The following is a 21,464-nucleotide window of genomic DNA, read 5'->3' on the forward strand; positions in this document are numbered from 1 at the left end:
TTATTATAAGCCTAATAATTATGTATCTCTCTATAAAATCTAGTAGTTTATCTAGAACAAGAATACGGGTTCTAAAGGTACCCGTATTCTTGTGAACTTGATACGTTGTCGCGCGCGCGAGAAAACGCGTCCCCTCTGGGCTGCGTTCGGAAACACTATCTGAGTACTCTCGTCTTATCCTTGTTTAACACTGAATGAATAACAAGGATAAAATGATACACGGGGACACCCGGGTGATGTTTCCGAGCGCTCCTGTCACACTGGCTGCGTTCAGCAGACTCAACAGTTTTGCAACCGTTTTATGATTATCTGCTGAGATAGGACCATTCTTTTAGATCTAAAAGAATGGTCCTATCTCAGCAGATAATCATAAAACGGTTGCAAAACTGTTGAGTCTGCTGAACGCAGCCACTGATAGGAGGCAGGAGCCTCCATAATCAATCATAATTAAGAAGAAGAAGAAGAAGATACCTGGCAGATTGCATCATTGCAATTGCATGTGAGTCGATAGTTGTTTTCCATTTGCACACAAGTGAACTGAGCCTGAAGTGAGCTGAATGTTTTATACTCGGATTAATGACATCATTATTTGCTTACTAATTTGCTTAAAAAGTTATCACATGATAACACAGGTTCATATTGTTCATAACCTCACTTTTAAAGTGAGTTTACGAGACTCATTAAAGCGCACGATCTCGATCTTGTGCAGATTGTAGGCAAAAACTCAGTTAAATCTCACTTGTCAGAATGCAAAAGGAACGCGCATTCAACTGAGTTATGACGTCACAAGTGAGAATTATCTGAGAATCGGTGTAAATGGAAAGCAACTAATGTGAGTCTGTTTGATCTAGTAGAGAAGAAAAGAAGAACTGACAGATCTTGCCATTACTGTGACATAACTGAACGAGCGTGAGTTCGTTGACATGTGAGAGAGGAGAAGACAGAATGTATGCGATCGATGACGAGGAAATCGTACCGAGACATTTTGCCGTGTGCAACTTTTACGGCGTAGAGACATGCTTCTGTTGGAACGCCGACAAGCTCATCATCTATCCGTACACGAAGGACAGCTCGACGCAGGTCACACAGGACGCGCGGATTCTGTCGACGCCAGCTCCTATCAAGAAAGTACAGTTCTTCGACAATAGAGCTTTCCTGATATGTTTGCCACAGGGTGCATACAAAGTGTCACGGAACGGCGAGTTCGCTTTGCTGAGCAAAAATGCATTGGGCATGGGTGGCGAGTTCTTCCAGGTGCTCATTGTCTGGAACAACGGCATTTATCTCGACAACAAACAAGTAAAGTCCTCCAAGCTGTTGTTTCCCCTTACACCGAATGCGAGTGAGATAGTGTGCACTTTTTCTCTGAATCCGGCGAGCACTGAGCCACAGCTCATGAGCTATTTCGCTGCCGGTTGGGAAGCTGAAGGAAATCTGTGCGTTGTCGGACATCACAGGAAGCTGTATACGCTGAGGACTGATACTGTACAGTTGATTTACACTAGTGACAGCACTATCGTGGACATCCTGCCTGTGAAGAGACGAGATAAGGTAGCTGGTCTGCTACTTCTTACAGAACAAGCAAATCTGGTAATCTTGGTACATGATGGAGGTGACAAGTGTGCAGAACATGGACCGGTTTTCGAAAGAATATATCTTAAAGAAAATGACAGCACGATGCTCTGTGCTACTTTCAGTCTACAAATGGAAAACGTTTTGTGGATGATTTGCTGTAATCAGTTCAGGACATATTACATAAGAAAGGAGCTATTCGTCGAAGCGGTTCAAGAGGTGAAAGTAGAAGAGAGGACGTTTACATGTATGCAGTATTATAAGCCAAATACAATTCTAGGTCTTTCGCAAAGGAAGGAATTGATTGAGGTGTCTCTAGAAGAGTTGGACAATTCTTTGTCAATCGATAATAATATCGTTCTTCATACTGCAATGTTTCAAAAAACAGATATTATCATGGAGAAAATTTGTGCCAAAGTGAAGGAGTTCGATGCACTCTATGAGAATTTGTCGGATGAGCAAGATACATTGAAAAGAATAAATATATACGCTGCCAAGCAAAAACTACAAATAAGTCCCAACATTAAGATATCTAGACTATGCAAGCATCGTTATCTTGGTTTACATATTCCAGATAAACTGCCTAAAAGCAGTTATGTAGTGTTCTCTTTTGCTTCTAAAAATCAAAGCACATTCTGCATGAAGAAAGTCATGAAAGGTCATGCACTCACGGTAAAAATGCCCATCAATAAAAATCAAGTATTACATTCTTCATCTATCAATATGGATTTAATTACATTGGTGAACGAACAACGTCCATGGTGCCTTGTACAGAATTTTATAAATTCTCCACTGCAGCAAATTAAGAGGAAAGGAAGACAAATGGAAGAAAAGACTAATTTCATAGACACTAAAATATCGTCGTTGCTACAATCAATAGCGGGAAAAGAATTGACCATGACAAAATTATGCGAAATCAAAAAGATCGTACGCGCAGAATTATGCAGATGTAATGATACTTGAACTGTTTATATATATTTAATTTGATATAAATATTTTAGATATACTTATTCTATTTGTTTCTTGTTGTATTAGAAAACACGCTATCTAGTTCTTTAATTAGAATAGTACTTTAGTACAAACTTTATGATTTCCTTAATTTGATATATGTAACGCTACGTACAGTATTGAGTTTCAAGTGATGAAAATTTTATATTTGTTTTATGTTCTATATTTTTGTACATATCCTATGTACAAGATGGATACTAAATACTCTAAACAATAAGGTGTGATTTTTCACAGAAATTCAAGAGGAAAACTATATAATCACATGTCCGAAACGACTTAATTTTAAAGATACAGGGTGTCAAAATTGAAGGAAAAATTTTGCTTTTTCAAAAAATTGTGAAAACTAAACCTATACAAAATTTCATCAAAATAACCCGAGTTACTCGGGTGGTTTTCGAGATTTTTGAACAAAAAATTTTTTCTTCAATTTTGATACTCTGTATCTTTAAAACTAAACCGTTTTGGATATACAGCTATAGAAGCTTTCGTCTTAAATTTATGTGAAGAATGATCCTTTACAATCTTTTCGGGTACTTAATATTCACCCTATATATTTTTATGTGCCTTAGTATTGTCTTCTAGAAAGATTTTATATACACACATATATATATATATACACATGTATATACATATATTTATATAATTACACAATTATAATACAGAAAAGATATAAAGTTGTTAGAAATTTTATATTATAATTCTTATATAAAATGAAAATATAGAAAAACGATGCGAAGAGAGAATCGGACAAACAATAAATTATGGCAGTTGTGATATCTAATTTCTAGACATTTTGTAAAGATAATTAAATATAATCTAAGGAAGAACATATATTTATTGTGATAAATATTGTTTCATATAAAACTTTGTCACACATCAGATCGGCTCTCTTTGTTACTGAACTCAATTACTGAAATTACATTCCTTTACAAGAGAATCCTCTCGCTTTTTAATTCTTCGCTTTGCTTATTAGCGTTGATACTTTTGGCGTATATTACATATGTAATTAATTTTTTCTAGTAATTAGAGGCAATAATTTTCATGCTTTATTTGAAAACGAATATAAGTATGCTAAGCAGGGGCCCAATGATCATAACATACTAAACATATGACAGTAAGTCTAAACTTACTAAATAAGGATTATCAAATCATTATTTAAAGATGATAAACATGACAAGTCTCAATAAATATAAATGTGAAATGAGCATACATATTAACACGACATTCATTATATTATACATATTGTGTGTAAATCATCGCTGTAAAAAATGTCACGTTTTATCTTCCATGCTATAACTTCATATATATAACAGTTTATTGTATCTAGACCTATTAGCCTGCAATAGAATGCTGTTACTTTTTTTATCAGGTGTAATATATTTCTTCTCTACATATAATATTTCTGTGTTTTAAACTCAGATAGTACAAAATATTAATAATATTCATCGCAGTTCTCTTATTGATTTCCTTTTTGTAAGTACTTCGATCAATAATTTAATCTACGGAGAACAATGTCAGGTAACCATTTCCTATCTCGTTACGTCCTATAGAATCCAAAACCAGATGTTGCACCTTGTAAAATATTTCAATAGAGGCAATTCACGATTAACAGACTATGCAGACGTATTTTAAATTAATTTCTGTTTTTCAATTCTATTTTGCTTCTACTGTGTGTTTTAAGTCTGCTAATATAGAATCACCTCGTGTAGATGCATAGAAAGGCTCGCTTTATGTCTAATAATTATAGTGTAGTTGTACATCACGTTAATGTATTTAATATACATATAAGTACTCAATTAACAACATCATAAATTATAATGTACATTTGCCTCATGACTTATAAAACAGAGACCAACAGTTAAGCAAATTAGACTTCTGAAAAAGTATTAACAATATTACAGTGAAAAGAAAGTTTTACAATATGATATAAGCATTCACTTTTAAAATTATGACAAAGATATTAGACAATTATAGTAAAAGGCAACTTTTATAATTTAGATTTCACACTCTGAATATTCTAGGGTATACTAGATTAGAAAAATTCTACTCTTAAATAAACATTTTCTTTAGCAAACATTTAATCTTTCATTTTCATGTAGTAAAATATCACTAAGATAATAAATCAGTCAAATCACAAATTATAAATTAAATACTTAATAAAAAAAGTTATTTAAAGTTTATGAAGAGAACAATATCAAAATCTCGTTTATATTTACATTTGTATGATACAATTATATAGTTTTTGTATGAATATAGTTTTAGCTAAATTATAATATTACATGTGATTTTAATCGGAAACGATTAAATTGTTGCTAAGGAAAGATCAAATGCAAATCAAGTAAAGAAAATCAAAACGAAATCTACTTCGTTTCTTAATCTTAACGGTACCGTAAGAAAAACAGCACATATCTCCTGTACTCGTCTTAAGATCCTTTCGTTAGGATAATAAATCAAGAAAAAGTGATATAAGTACGTGACTGCACTGGTTATGATAGGAATGTAACTAATGTATTGATAAGACTTCAGTGTCTTAAGAGAAAGAAAAAGCGGAAAGGAATACTCCTAGTAAAATTGATTTAAGCACACAACGATAATATCTATATAGAGAATTTGTTAAGGCACGTAATATAAGTACAAGTAATTATATTAATTATATACCAAGTCATTTCCTCGCTGCTACTCGCTAATTGGGCCATTTCAAACTATCATGTACGTTTAGATTCGCATACAACTAAAAAAAAGTAACTAAACTCCAGTTTTCGGGGGAAGTGACCTTTGAACAACATATACTAAACCTTCTTCAACCTTTTTTTCTCGTTCATTTGTACTGTTTTCTAATATATATGTATGTATGATGATAATATTCGACCGTGTGGCTAATTTCATATATTTTACTTTTGTTCTCTAACGAATCTTTCGTACTAAAATATATTCAAAATAATGTCAAGGCATTATTGCAGCGTAGTTTCTATCACTTTTCTTTCGATTAGCTAAAAACTGTACCCGCAATGCCACTCGTTTACTTGCATTGAAACAATCGTAACAATAGTGTTTTGATAGAACATTACGTATGCGACGCATACCATATAAAATCTAGAAATATAAACAGAATCTTAAGAAAGACAGAGAAGTCTTTGATATATGTAAGCGTAAGATAAAAGCAATTTTTTATTTTAAGATAAAAAAACCGACATATTATTAAATGAATTTTAATCCTCTTATTTTCTTTTTTTCGTGCGTAATTAGATAAGCTTCACACAGATATAGTCTTTAATCGAATATATCTTAATTTTATCATTTATTATCTATGAAATGCTATATTGACAACCGATTACGTATTATTCTCTTCTTTATGCAAACTATCGATATAAAGTTATTTTTTTATACTTATATGAAATTTACCGATTCACGAAAAACAGGTACAGTTTCTAAGCCAATCGCAAAAAACATGAGGTGCCTGTTTCGCGATAAATACCTAAATATTTCATGGAGTATCTAGTGTCACAGTAGCAAAATATGTCATGCCAGCATGTTCCGCTCTGTGTTGTTCGATGCTTTTAACGTTACTGACTTCGTCGACAGAATCGAGTGCTGTCGACCATTCTGCAAGCGTTAAGAATTATCCTGTTTAGGCAAGAGATTTGTTCGTTCCTCGTCGTTCACTTTCTTCATAGCGGGCGACATGCGTGCCACCTCGGACTGTCGAATGAGAACGTCTGAATCTAGTGCGTTCAATGAATCGCGTTTAGCTTGAATTTCCACTGGACTCGTTTGTGCCTTAAATACATATATTCGTCATCAGTTAGAAAGCAATAAATTTCACATTAGCCTAATCTTATCGATTCGAGATATCTTAACCCTTCGACAGTAATAGCTGGATCATTCCAGATTCGACAGACAGTTGTTAGTTTTTGCAGATTATTTGTACATCTTTTTACATACGCAAGAATATAAAAAAATCAAAACTGCTCGAAAACTGCTGCTTTTTTCCCTGTTATTTTATGTACTAGATTTATACGCAAAGTGACTTTTTGATTATCTAATAGAGTATCAATCAAGAATTATTCCAGCCATAGTCCTTCGAAGGATACATCTGAGGATTAAAATGTGAGACATGTAGAAACCTTTGCTGATGAATTTCTGATTTTGCCATCATTCCGGGGCGAGATAAACTTCGAATTCGTGATCGGACTGGCGCTGACCGGAAGCGGCGACGTCGGCGCCGTTACACTGCGTATGGGTGAATGAATAATGGAGCCCTTTCCCTTTTCGTTGTTAGTCATTCTATCCGCGGGCAATATTGGAGATTCAGGTACACTACGATCATCTTCCTCCAGAGAATGTAACAACTGCAAATTAATAAGATCGTCGGTCAGTTCGTCCAAGATTGGCAAAAAGTTTCGTGACAATTTCTAGTAGCTTGTGATTTATATAACGGTTACAACCTTCTCCACTTCATCGTCGAATTGTTCCTGACTAGGCAGCGGATCCTTTTGACTTCTTTCGAGTAGTGTAGCGCGCTTTGCGGCGAGGTACAAGGATCTCTTGACTTTTACGTAAAACACCTCGGTTACTGCGCGCACCGTGTAATCCGGTATAAAGGTATGACGTAACATTGAATCCAAATTGACAGATTGAATGCTTCCGACTGTCTGCGGGTTTGCGTTTGTAGGCGACTCGGCTAGGAATGAAAGAGCTTACAGTAAAGCTCCATTTACACGGGTAAACATTATCAAAGTGTATCTTATTCTTACCGATTCCAATGTTAGCCGTAAGAGCTTGTGATCCAAAATACGTGAAAGGGCCACTTTCAAACATCATGTTTTCTTTTCCCACCGTCACTTCGACGCGACCTTCTAAAATTAGCACAAAGTAATCGACCGCTTTTCCCTGCTGATAAATTATCGCAGCCGGATCAGTTTTGGCTTTCTCGCGCGATTTCACTTTAATGTGATAAATAATATCTTGCTTCAATAAACGTCGCAGAATCGTCTCCGATATAATGTCGGATTTAAACGTATCCACAGCTGAATATCACACAAGATATAATTACAAATCAAACATCATAAGATATAAACGTTTTGCAATCCATCCGATATTACTTACTTGTTGACAAGTACTGAAACATTGCCAATGTTAATTGTGGTGAGATGTGAATTCGTTGGTTTTCCTTTTTTTCAGCGAATATGGTGAAATCCGTTGGCATTTTCGGACGAACCTGCCTTTTACGTTTACTTCTGTTATCCGCTGCAAAAATTAACATTCAATTAAGCGAAATTTTTACGAATTTGACATGTAAACTTGAGTTTTCAATTGCGAAAGAATTTTGCGGTAAATATGAATAAGCAAAACCTACTAAACACATCTGTCTCGTCAATAATCTCAGCCTGAATCAATTCTTCGATAACATCTTCCAATGTTATCAAACCGATCACTTCGTAAAACGGATCACCTTCGCCTTCGTTATTAACTCTTTGCACAAAAGCCATGTGGCCTTTGTGACCTGAAAATATACGCACGATTATTATTACTTATTATTTTCATGAAATCTATAAAAAAAAAGAGTGAAATTATACAGACCTTCCTTGAATTGTTTAAACATTATGTCCAATGTAACATCTTCAAAAATAAAATTACACGGATTTTGATAAAATTGGCAAAGTGTCTTGAGAGGCGTGTTATCGTCAGGATCAACAAAAGCGAGATCTTTGATATATAGCATTGTTACGATATTCGTTCTTACATCTTCATACACTGGTATACGTGAGAATCCTAAAAAATAAATTGCACAATTTAATCCCAATTAACTTAACAAGTTTACATTATTCTAGAAAGTTGACAGGAAAACATTCATTCATTAATTATTATTAATAATTATTAAAATAACCATAATTATATTAAATTATTATCAGGACCTGATAAAACTATTGTGTGTGTGTGTGTGTGTGTGTGTGTGTGTGTGTGTGTGTGTGTGTGTATTTGGGGGGGATTCAAGATTTATCTTTAATAAGTGTTTGTTTGATTAAATTGATAATATTTAGCGTCGATTGATACAGTGGGATACACAAATATCGCTAAAATTCTCTTAAAATAACATACCTGATTTCATAATCTCGGACACAGTTTCAAAATCTAGAATAGCGTTATAGTTCAACATGTATACATCTTCGATTCTGGTCATCACATCCACTACGGTCTTCTTCCGCAGTTCTAACGCTCCTGCAATTATATTTACTTCATCTTTCTCTAAATCGTTGTATTCGGTAGTTACCTAAAAAGGGTCCTGTATAGTATTAATGTATCAATTTCACGTATTCATGCATTTCAGGCATTTCTAATAAGATTTTTCCACATGATATTCGCAATTGTAAGCATTATCAACATTTGTTAAAGATAATAAAATTGTATAATTGTAATTAATTATATAAAGGAACTATGTCAATTGTATAATAGTTATCATTGAAAATTGATGCAACTACAAGTTACTTTCTTATAACAATATGCAGACATTCTAAATTAATTTAATTATTATACAGTCATTTAATTTCTTACCTTGACCAGCTCTTTCAAGCGTTCTCGATTATACACATTTCCAATCTCTTCGCCGAGAACAAAATCAAGAAACTTGCTAATTGGGTAACTTAATGGAAAAGTAATTAGCATTGTCAATTTAGTCAGATAGATAGTATTTGCGCCGACACATAATCCGTGTCTGCTACAAATAGCCTACAACGCAACACATAATAAATCATATCTTCAAGCTCAAGATCAAAATTTTCGAATAAATTATGGAAAAAAAACTTTTGCGTAATACAAAAAACATACCTGTGGCGAAATTTCACCGAAAATGACAATAGCTAATGTTGAGCAGATAACAGCAACGATTCCGGATGTCAAGTCATCCAATATTATCGTAAATATTGAATTGACAAGAACATTGGAAAATAGAATCGAACACAAAAGGTAATTTCCGTGATTTCTTACTGGCTGAATAGTTCTTGCATACCTTTTCTCCTACAGAAAAAGTAGAAGTAACGCAACGTAAGGTAAAACGAAAACGCAGGTAAAATATAAGAAAACGAATTCGCTTACTTTTTCTGTACCAGTGTTGCAAAGTATTTTCAATTCGGTTCTATCTATTGCCATTAAACCGAGATTGAGACCGGAGAAAAGTGCGGACAAACTGAGACAAGTGAGAATGATCATGATAGCGAGCCAGAGCGGTACTAATTTTTCATACGTGCTGATCTGAAAGTCCGAATTATAAATAATTCTACTCTGAATAACGAAATTTTATATTAAGCCTAGTTACATGTGTCTAGATAAAATCGCGACGATGAGAAAGAGAAAAGAGAAATATGCTCACAGTGTTGTGCAGCGCGATGCCTTGATGTCTAAACAATACAATATCTTTATTTAATCTCTCTTTTTCATACAACGGTCGTTTTGTGCATACATAAAACGACGATCCCAGAGGGAGTATTATACGAAAGGTTGCCGTAGATTCCTCTATAGTTTCCACCTTAAATATTAAATGGAAATTAAACCATATTAAATAATAGTGAGAAGTATCCTTTATAATTTTTTTTAGCAACTCGAACGGTGATACTCACCGGAAACTCGTTACTTTTAATTTTGTCGCATACACTGCCTCTATCCGCCGGAATGTCAGTGAAGGTGATCAAGGTGTCCTCTGTGATGCCGTCGCCGAATAATCGAATTACCGCGTTAGTTCCTGCCAAAATCTTCGGAATACCCTTCTCGTCGTGACTGGGTTCCTTGTCGGCCGTGTCTATTCGTAACCCTTCGATATGTATGTCCGTGTAATTAAATGGAAAATCGCGTTCCCCACGAAAATATTTTCTGGAAATAACAAATACATTCGCAGATTAACTTACTTCCTATCATTATTGTATTGTTATTGTTGTGCGTCGCTGTTATTATTATAATCGCGACATAGATACATCCCGCGAAAAAAAATAGTGGTCAATAAACGCTAATGATGAGCGACACATAAAACGTGTTATCAACACTCTCATTTTCGAGATACCAATCCAACTCGTTAATCTATAGAATTAATCGTGGAGAGCCCTTTCGTAAATAAGGCTATCATAAATAAGGCCTTAAGATAATGAGATAATGAGATAATGATATTTCAGATTGTCTCGATAAATATAAAAAATTACATCATATACTATAATAAAGCGTGCTTGTTATGCATAAGTGTTTTTATCTTCTTAGATATCGCATGAGCTGGATTCGTACAATATCGATTACAAATAAGTAAAAAACCGCCTTTATGCTTCTTATTTATTTTCTTAAAAATTACACAGTGCAACAAATCTAGATCAAACAATAATAAGATTGGAAACAAGACCATTTGTGAGCACATTTCATAAATACGAGAAGCGCCATTTTCGGTCAAAGTTAGATGATATAAACTAACATACACACACATATATATATATATAGGTATTCTTTATGGTATTATTTATATAAATGAATTTATCTCAAAAAGTATGATTGCGCGCCGTTACTATCGGATTTCTGAATGGTAATAATTCAATTTTAATGGTAATAATCCCCCCAAATTTAATTAGTTTAACATCTAATTTTTAGTTTAAAAATTAATTTTTTATTTCTCAACAAGTAATGAATTTCTTGTAGGACTTTTTATACTGAAATATATATATATATCGTATACCTTTCAGAAAATTCCATCAGTTTTTAGAAACTCCGCTTTGAATTTCTTACATAATAACGCAAATTTGTCTAATATATATAATATATAGCTATAAGAAATTTAAATATCTTTTCACAATATATGAAAATAAATGTAATGATATGAAGCAGTCTTTTTTTATCGTTTATATATCATTTTAAGTGATATATCAAAATAAACTTTATTGGCAATATTTAATGTAAAAAATTACACTAATTTATAAGATTTTATGTTTCTCAATATTTGAATAGTGATGGATTCTTCTGTATTTTGCCCCGTAAAGCAAAAGAAAAAAGTAACGTTTAGTAGAATAAAGAAGTTTTACGCTTTATGGGTGTATTATTTGCGCGATGTCTTCTACGCTTGACTCCTATTGCCCATGTTCTTTCCTAGTTCTTTTGATTTATAAGAAGTCTTTGTTAGTTTGATTTGTTATACGGATTCAAAAGAAAAAAGTTGTAAATTACTTAAATTTGTAACTTTTTTTAAAATAAAATCCTTAATTTCTCAGTATCTGATTATGAAACTTTTTAACCTGATATTCTTTTTCAACAGTTAAAAATACCTAAGAATTGCCATTCGGGTGTTGAGGAAAAGAAACCTTGTGATATCAGTGTTATTATACAAATTATGAAGGTAGACTTTGAGTTCGTTTTAACTAGAGGATTTTGCAGAACAACCTTTCCATAAATCGGAGTGAAAGGTCGATTATTTTAACACTGCATTTTTTCGGTTCGATGAAGCAGCGTCGGAGGAACGAGTCCGTGGCATAATTTATAATTGTAGAAAATGACGTGATTCACACGTATCAGCCACGTAAACGCCGCGTCGTGCGAGCGACGAGCAATCGCTAAACGGCGGGATAAATGGGTCGCCAATTTCTATTTTTATTCATAACGCGGGCCAAGTTTGAGTTGGTTTGAATATTGAATCGCAGAAGCAAGAGGTGTGGTCAATGGTAACTTAACGTCTAGATAGCGTGCAGTTATCGCTTCGTCCCTGCTGTTAGACGAATTCCTCAACGTGCCCAAATGTGCGCGTCTAAAGTTGCGCATTCCACTCACTGGAGCGATAATATATACGCCCTAACATTTACCGATGTCGTGCGACATCGTCTTCTACTTCCTAATACGATACACGTTTAGCTCCCTGCAATGTTGATTGACGGGTAAACAGTCGCTGAGGAAGAAGACAATGAAAATATGATTTATTGAAAACTAAACGGTCCACATGCTATACAAAGTCATCCGCCTTCTCATAAATCAGCCTCGTAATATTCGTGGGAACGTAGATAATTCCGACGTATATATACATTTCGTATATATATCACTTTCATTCTTGTGCCGATGAGCCGATTAAGCGAAGGAGTAGAAAGTAATGAATTATCTGTTTACAGGAATTTGAAACTATTTCTCTATCATGTGTAACGTAACTAGGATCTTGTTTAGGGGGAAGGGCCAAATTGGAATTGAGATTTTTAAACCCGGGAGGGGAGGGGGAGGGAGTAGTTGAATAGTATGGACTAATAAACTTATATTTCATATTACATTATCACTTTTAATTAATTATTGGCGGATGAAAATCAATACAAAATCACACATATCTAATTTACTAATTTACTTAATTTTTCTCTCAAAATTATAAACTGATTCATCGACAACTGGAAGACTTAAATTTATATTATAGTCGTTTTGGATTCTTAAAAAATCTTTCTATAATTTTCAGCTCCAATTTTATTGTATTATAAATGTGTAATTATTTTTGTACTTTAAGATTTAAAGGGATCCTTGCTCCTCCCTGACTACGCCCATGTTTTCTATGCCTTTGTTTTAAAAGCACCAACAAAACAATATTTTGAACATTGCCATATGGACTTGAGTTCCATGAGATTTAAATAGACTGAGACGCTATATGGGAAACTTAGAACGATTAGCGGTCGTTTAAAAATCTCTGTTGAAGAAATGGAAAAAGTTATAAATGGAACATGTATTTTGCGTCAAAACGTGAAACATACAATCTTGGTCAAAAATATCAGGCACCTATATTTTTTTACTTGTCTGAAATTTTTGATCGGTATTATACATAACTTTAAAGGATTCTTAAAACAAAGGATAATTTACAGTAAATTTTATAAATTAATTTTTGAGTTAAATAATGGTTAATAAGCTGCCTAATATTTTTGGTTGAGGCTATACATAAGAAATCTTATATTAAGAAACATTACGTTACATTACATAGTGAAATATATACTGCATTTACGTAGGAAGTTTGACAAGTCAATGACTTTAAAAGAGGACTATATTGAAAAATAAATCGCATTTTAGAAAAAAAAAAAGTGAAAAGAAATCGCTGACTTATCAAACTGCCCAAATACACAGTTTTATAATTTTTAATTTACTAAATTATATATATTAGATGTACAAATAAACATAATAATTCATTATTTTTTATGGAATACAATATTTATTTTTGAAAAATATCGACATGATTTCATCATGAAAGTAACTCATTTTTCATTATATTTCTCCTTTCAGGCAAGTTATATAATTTTGACTTGTTAAAAAGACTAGTCTTTATTTGTGAAAAATTCATCAAGCCATTTTGCTATCGACATTTCTAAAATTTTTGTCAGACTAAAGACAAACTGCGTTCCGCCGCGCTGTTCCACTTTCAACGTTAATGCGTCATTCTAGCTTTATCGTTCTTTAGACGCAAAACAAGGATAAAAAGCACTGATAGCACTGAACGCACTCCTGCAACGCACTCCTGCAACGCAGCCTTTAGTCTCGCAAAAAATTAAGAAACGTTGCTGAAGTAAGAAAATGGTTTGATGAATTTATTGCAAGTAAAGATTAGTTTTTCTATCGAATGGAATCTTGCTTGAAAAAAGGTGGTGGAAAATAATAAAAAATTATAAAGATAACTTTCGTGACTCAACTATGTTAGTATGTTTCAAAAATAAATATTGAATATAATAAAAAATAGTTAATTATTACTTTGTATAACTAATATATACAATATATATATATTATAATGTGTATATATATATAATATATATATATATTATAATGTGTATATATATATATATACACATTTACATATATATTTAATAATGTTATTTGAAAATTGTGCAATTCAATGCATCGAGTTTGTAATAATTTTAATTAGAAAGAGTTTCCCAAAGTCATTAATATCATTGCTAAAATATTAATGTCCAGTGTGAAGTACTTACATATTTTCTATTACTTCATGTCCGTTTTTAGACACTCTTAGTCATATTCTCTCAGTGATTAATTTAGATAATTATTTGATATCCTAACGCTACTTTTAAAAATTGCTTTTTGTTTGTATCACGTGGAAAGAAGGTGAAAAAAACCCGAGGAAATTAACGGAAAATACACAAGTGTAGGAAAAGCCAACGGAACAACAGATTTGTGCATGATAAGAGTAAAAGAAGGAAATGAAGATGAAAAAAGCGCAAAAAAACAAAATAAAGGAAAGAAAAAAATAAAAAAAAAAGAAAAAATTGAGTTGAAGAGAAAAATAAAGCAAATTAAAATGAAAAAAAAAATAGTGGTATATGGAAGATAAAATAAAAAAGATGAAACAAAATATATAACAAAGAAAGAAAAAATAAAGCAATGAAACAAAGAAGATAAAGAAAGAAATAAAAAACAAAAGAAATAATGAAGAAAAAGTGTAAAAATATGTATGTATGTACAAAGATGAAGAGAGAAGAAGATAAAGAAAAAGAAAATGAGGAAAATACAGAAAAAGATGAAGAAAAGAAGAAAATGAAGAAAATAAAAAAAAGAGAAAGAGAAGAGGATACGCAAAAAGACTTATACTTAAATAGAAAGGAAAGAACTATCGCAGCATACTTACCCAGGTCGTGCGAAGTATTTTACAGAAATGTGATTTCCGAGGTTGTTCCATTTTTCGTCGCCGCCGTCTCTCAGGCAAAAATAGACGGTCGTAATCTTCGCATCCGGAACTGTCCGGAATTTGTAGATTGCGCGAGTGCCCGCTGACGATGTCCACACCGCGTCCAAATTGTTGCCCGCGTCGCGCGGGCAATCGCGGTTCGACAGCGACCATCGTAGCGCGAGATCGCGATCGAGGCCGGTGCCGAGGAACTCGACGTGAGGAACTAGGCGATCGTCGGTGGATCGGTTGGCACCGAATGGCAGTGCCAACTGCGAGACGATCGCCACCGAATTCACCTTAAGCTGAACCACGCGCGGCAGAACGTCGTCATGACGAACGGCATCGGCGACTATCACCACATCCGTCGTCGTCGTCGTCAACGGTATCGACGTCGACACACCGGCATTCGCTAGCTGCACGACGTAAACGGGAACGAACAGTAAAAGAATCGTTGCCGGCGCGAATCGCGAACGGCCGACATACTGCGCCATCATACGACTACTGTGACTCCGCTGACAACTTCACTCAGCTCGAAGCGAAAGCTAGTAGTCGTATTTATAATGCGCCACCGCGCGGCGCGCGGGTGATGCGCGCGCACGTGTCTCTCCGATCATTCTCTATCTGCGCACACAAGTGGAAGGGTGCCTTCCACTTGTTTAATAATATTTGATAAAACAAGGATGAAATGATTCCATGAGCGTTGCGAGCGCCAAGTGGAATGCATTCTTCACTTTTTGCTGAAGACTAAAGGCACGTTTCGAAAGGAGTGTCGTAAAGGTGCCTTTTCATGCTGCTGCCCGACGCTCATTTTCGGCGTCAAAATAAGTCACGTGATCAAAATTGACGCTTGAATTCATCAATTTTGACCACGTGACTTATTTTGAGACAGAAAAACAGCGAGACAAAAATTGTTTATTTTCTTCTCATAGAATTGAGGATTTTTTCAGAATTTTTTCTTACCGACAGTAGGTAAATTATCAGTTACCGATTTTGAGACAACTTTACAGAAAAACAGCGAGAGACAAAAATTGTTTATTTTCTTCTTATAGAATTCTGAGAATTTTTTCAGAATTTTTTTTTACCGACAGTAAATTATCGGTTACCGATAATTTACCTACTGTCGGTAAGAAAAAATTTTGAAAAAATTCTCAGAATTCTATAAGAAGAAAATAAACAATTTTTATCTCTCGCTGTTTTTCTGTAAAGTTGTCTCAAAATAAGTCACGTGGTCAAAATTGATGAATTCAAGCATCAATTTTGATCACGTGCTTATTATCGGTTAATTATCGGTTACCGATAATTTACCTACTATCGGTATATATAGTACTGTATTTTTATCAGCAACTATTTTTATCAACATGGAAAAAATGCTGTACTAAAAAATTACATATATACAATAATAACGTCATCGCATATTTATCGAGCGTAGTACAGATCGTCTAATCGTTTTCTGTATTCACCAGCTGGTTGCGCTAGTTGCACTTGACAATCCTCCCCCGGAGCACTGACACTGACAATCCGCCGTCTGCTCCGCTCCGCAGTCCGCTCCAATCCAGTTCTACTCTCCAGTCTCCAGTGTATTAAGTGTATTCAAGCGTGTCGTGGACGGAGTCGCGTAAAGCTGATGGAAGGTGGACTGTCGTGTTGCGTCGAACGTTGACTTGTAATCCCCGTCAAGTGTCGAGGGCGCGAGCGAAGCGTCGCGCCGCTTCCTCTGCCGCCTTCACCGCCATCGAGTTTTCTCCCAAAAGAGGAGCGCATCTGCGTTACGTTGGAGCGCGTCTGCGGAAGCGGGCGGCAAAAGCGGGACGCGCGTCCTACGGATCTTACGATTTGTTAGTACGTCGTTCGCGGAACGGTGTTCCAGCTGCAGCTGACATTCCGCGTCGAAACGCCGCGCCGTGCGTGGTCCCTCGAACGTCGCTAGAATCTCGCGTTTTCGTTACTCCCGTTCCATTTCAATCCAGGCAGAATGGGGACGTTTTGCTACAACTTCTCCAAGTACTCGCTGGCGGCCATAAGCCTCGTGTTTTTGGTGAGTTCACTCCACGCGTCTGTCTCAGACCCAGATCGATACGTTAATTTTCCTCCACCTGAACCCGGGCGATTTAATTCGTTATCCTTCAATTCAATTCAATTCAATTTTAGGAGTCAGTAAACATCCGATCCTCAGCTGCAAACAAAACATTTTGCGTTCGTTCTGTAATGTACATGTGTAATGCACATATCAACTTGGAAAGAGTTATGGAATGATGTTGTTTTTGTCGTGGCTTATTGCCGATGTCCTTTCCACAAATCGCTTTTGCAATTGATAAGCCCAGTTAACGCCACTCCGAGAAGCCTTCACGATTAAATTCATCGCCGCGCTTTTCCCCCCATGATAAAAATCAATTTCGTTATATATCTCGCTGGAGACCCAGTAAACACCAACTAATACCACTCAGAGAAAAAAGTCGTATCAGTAACTATAAATTTGTAGTGAAATAGCGCCTCAACTATATACATATTATATTATTAAATTCTAATAAGAATACTAGATTAAGTGAACTAAGAAAATATAGTACATTAACCATATAATCAATTTATAAATGGTTAATATTACTATATTTTCTTAGTTCACTTAATTTACTTATTGTTGTTATTAAAGCTTTATAATACATAGTTACAAATTTGTGCATGCATTTCTTATTTATTTTTGTCTTCCAAGTTTGAAACCAACGCTGCGCCTTTTATCGTAAGCTGAGTGGTTTCCTTCTTAGGAGAAACTGAACTCCGCTACGTCCCTCTGGTGACAAAGCCGCGTACTACTCGTACTGAGCGACCCTTTAAAAATTTTTGTCTAAACTAGAAAAATGTAATTGTTATATCTATTTGCATGAAGTCCAAGTAACTACTCAATGTAGTTGAGTCACTATTTCAGTACCAATTAATAGTGCATACAATTTGTTACCGTGACTATATTTTTATAATATTCAGCACTACTTTAGTTTCTATTACTTTGTAAAACTAGTTACAGGTACTTCAATTGCAAAAGTTGCCAAATTTATAGTTGCTAGAACTATTTAGTTTTCTCTCAGTGAACTAACAGTAGCTCCCAAGCAGAACAACAAGTCATTATAATATCAAAATGATGTCAAAATGATATTTTGGAGTCACTTTGACATCATTTTGACGTCATTTTAACATCATTTTGATGTTATCGTTACTTGTTGTTCTGCTTAAGTAGGGTAGAACAGAGTGTTTTTGTTCATTTCTCGCGATAATGTTTATGTTTTTGAACTGCAAATGTTGATTATTTAAAGGTTGCACTTGTGCTCTCAAGAAGCAATCATGATTGTATGTAATTATAAGCACATCACTCCAAAGGGATATTGTTTGCTATCACAAATTTTTGTATTACTTTAAAGTTAAAATTGACGGAATAGTCCCGCCTTACGTTATAATGTCACACTCAACAATATACTCGTAAATGTAATGTAATACATGTTGTTCGTAATGTAATCGAATGTGAGAAGAATGATTGACTACGATTGGTCGATTTTTACATCTCACAGCTGTTATTGTAGAGTAGGTATATAAGGGACAGGGCACACAAAAAAAATTTTAGGATGTATCGGATATTCGAGAAGAATTGCCGAATATCTGGCAAATATTTAGTATAATTCTAAAAAGTGTATCAGTGATTAGGAATCCTAAAATTACCGGATATCGGATATCCGGTGACAAATTCTTTTCTAATATCCGATATCGGATATCCGGTAAGGCAATCATCCGACTGGATATTTCTCCGGATATTCTGCCGGATATCTGAAAAAAGTTTCCATAAAAAAAGGAAAAAAAGTGACAATAATTTTCTTTATCTTTCCAACAAGAAAAGAAAAAGAGGAAAGATGAACTATATACAAGAAATGCAGCTGAAAAGAATAAAATTCTGCACTAATGACGCAAAGTATGATATAAAATTTCAACAGGATATAATACCGGATATTAATGATATCCGGATATCTGCTCGGATAGTAAAAAACGCCGGAAACCGGATATTTCCCGAATATCCGATGCATCCCTATAAAAAATTTAAGTAAAACGTAAACAAGCGAATTAATTGGTCAATCACGGTACAGACTTAAAATTATAATATAAGCAGTAGCAAATTCAACATGTTGATTTCCTTAATGCTTACGTTTTACTGCTTAAGTTTTTCTATGTGCTGTAGCCCAACAAAATCATATTGTTGAGTATGAAATTATAACATTGATGTTACGTTACTGTTAGTTTTATTAGAAAATTACATCACGAGGATCCCTGCACTGAGAGAAAATTAAATAGTTCTAGCAACTATAAATTTGGCAACTTTTGCAATTGAAGTACCTGTAACTAGTTTTACAAAGTAATAGAAACTAAAGTAGTGCTGAATATTATAAAAATATAGTCACGGTAACAAATTGTATGCACTATTAATTAGTGAAATAGTGACTCAACTACATTGAGTAGTTACTTGGACTTCATGCAAATAGATATAACAATTATATTTTTCTAGTTTAGACAAAAATTTTTAAAGGGTCGCTCAGTACGAGTAGTACGCGGCTTTGTCACCAGAGGGACGTAGCGGAGTTCATTTTCTCCTAATTGTAAGAAGGAAACCACTCAGCTTACGATAAAAGGCGCAGCGTTGGTTTCAAACTTGGAAGACAAAAATAAATAAGAAATGCATACACAAATTTGTAACTATGTATTATAAAGCTTTAATAACAACAATAAGTAAATTAAGTGAACTAAGAAAATATAGTAATATTAACCATTTATAAATTGATTATATGGTTAATGTACTATATTTTCTTAGTTCACTTAATCTAGTATTCTTATTAGAATTTAATAATATGTATACAGTTGAGGCGCTATTTCACTACAAATTTATAGTTACTGATACGACTTTTTTTTCTGAGTGTGATCTTTTGCGAGATCGAAATTACAAATGCGAATCACGTGTCTACGTACGACGGAAATATCGATAATGTCCGAAAACACGGGCCGGGAGTAACGAAACGTAAAAAAACAATTAGTAAGGAAAAATAATTGAAAGAAGCGAGCGAGAGCCGATGACCGCGCGGTTTTCGACGATGACAGAATTATGAATAAATATTGATCGGAACAAAATGGCTCTCGTCAAGACGTCACGCGTTTATCGCGCGATCGGCCTTAAAATCAACAATTTCGAAATATTCATCTTAGACGCGCGTTTAAATATAGTCTCGCGGTCGAAGAGCGCGAGAGCGCGTTTCTTCCTACGAACCTTCGGCCCACGCTACGGCCCAATTCCTTCCTCCCGCCTCTCCTCGTCGGACAATATTAACGAAGGAGTGCCTTCCGAGAGAACGGCTGCACTTTATGCTGACTATATTTGATATAATCGCTATGTAAGCTCGTTTAAAATCTCGTCGCGTTTACTGCGACGCAAGACTTTTGTCGTTTCCTGTTTAACGTGGAATATTCTGTTGTGCTTTGTATTCTCACACTGAAAAAAATATAGTCAATTTAAAAAAATATTTAGTTCAATACTGCCAATTAAATATTTATTAAATATAAAGATATATTTATTTGATACAAGAAACATTAATTTGATCAAACAATCCTTTTAGTGAACAAATATTTATTTACTGTAAGTAAATGTTTAGTTGGCAGTATTGAATTAAATATTTATTAAAAACGGAGAAATATAGGGCATCTACAACAACGCACGATCCTTTTTGCGAAATTTGTCTTTATATAAATATAATAAATTTTACATATATAAGAATATAAATCAATAGACGTTTCGGCCTTTAATTAGGCCATCCTCAGTATAACATACAGAAATATAAAATTTACATCCATCATGTTCAGAGACAAAATATTATAATAAAATATACATATTACACAAAAACATATGATTACAATATAAAAACAACATAAACATGCGTCCAACATTTTTGTTTTTTCAATTTATAAGATTTTATTTTAGTATGGAAATGTGTTTGTTATTAAAACAATGTATTATATATAAATTAATGAGACAAAATGTCAATACAAGAGCATGCGTGTTTTTATATTGTAATCATATGTTTTTGTATAATATGTATATTTTAATATTTTGTCTCTGAACATGATGGATGTAAATTTTATATTTCTGTATGTTATACTGAGGATGGCCTAATTTAAGGCCGAAACGTCTATTGATTTATATTCTTATATATGTAAA

General features: G+C 34.1%; 3 protein-coding genes across 4 annotated transcripts in view; 2 read left to right on the forward strand and 1 right to left on the reverse strand.

Moving 5' to 3' along the window:
- The first annotated feature begins 400 nt into the window (after positions 1–400).
- Positions 401–2,611, forward strand: LOC108727640 (uncharacterized). Of its 2 annotated transcripts, none has more exons than XM_018455817.1 (2): positions 401–499; positions 852–2,611. In XM_018455817.1, exon 2 carries the CDS (start codon positions 946–948, stop codon positions 2,533–2,535), a length of 1,590 nt encoding a protein of 529 aa, XP_018311319.1. In that variant the 5' UTR covers positions 401–499; positions 852–945; the 3' UTR covers positions 2,536–2,611. The 2 variants fall into 2 exon arrangements, with proteins under 2 accessions (XP_018311319.1, XP_018311318.1); XM_018455816.1 differs by having other exon boundaries at positions 855–2,611.
- A 3,189-nt stretch (positions 2,612–5,800) lies between these two features.
- uex (metal transporter uex) lies at positions 5,801–15,770 on the reverse strand. The gene is made up of 14 exons (XM_018455866.1): positions 15,188–15,770; positions 10,194–10,443; positions 9,947–10,102; positions 9,673–9,828; positions 9,406–9,594; positions 9,133–9,306; positions 8,680–8,851; positions 8,161–8,352; positions 7,937–8,083; positions 7,687–7,827; positions 7,335–7,607; positions 7,026–7,261; positions 6,705–6,929; positions 5,801–6,357 (listed from the first exon to the last, which is right to left on the reverse strand). Exons 1-14 carry the CDS (start codon positions 15,721–15,723, stop codon positions 6,193–6,195), a joined length of 3,012 nt encoding a protein of 1,003 aa, XP_018311368.1. The 5' UTR covers positions 15,724–15,770; the 3' UTR covers positions 5,801–6,192.
- A 956-nt stretch (positions 15,771–16,726) lies between these two features.
- LOC108727666 (23 kDa integral membrane protein) overlaps positions 16,727–21,464 on the forward strand; it is an 11,875-nt gene continuing 7,137 nt past the window's right edge. Inside the window, exon 1 of the mRNA XM_018455867.1 lies at positions 16,727–17,264. Within this exon, the coding sequence (XP_018311369.1) occupies positions 17,202–17,264 (63 nt within the window). The 5' untranslated portion in view covers positions 16,727–17,201. The remainder of the gene's footprint in view (positions 17,265–21,464) is intronic.

Source organism: Mycetomoellerius zeteki, unplaced genomic scaffold (genome assembly GCF_001594055.1).
Source record: "Mycetomoellerius zeteki isolate Tzet28-1 unplaced genomic scaffold, Tzet1.0 scaffold517, whole genome shotgun sequence".
In the NCBI taxonomy this organism is placed as follows: domain Eukaryota; kingdom Metazoa; phylum Arthropoda; class Insecta; order Hymenoptera; family Formicidae; genus Mycetomoellerius; species Mycetomoellerius zeteki.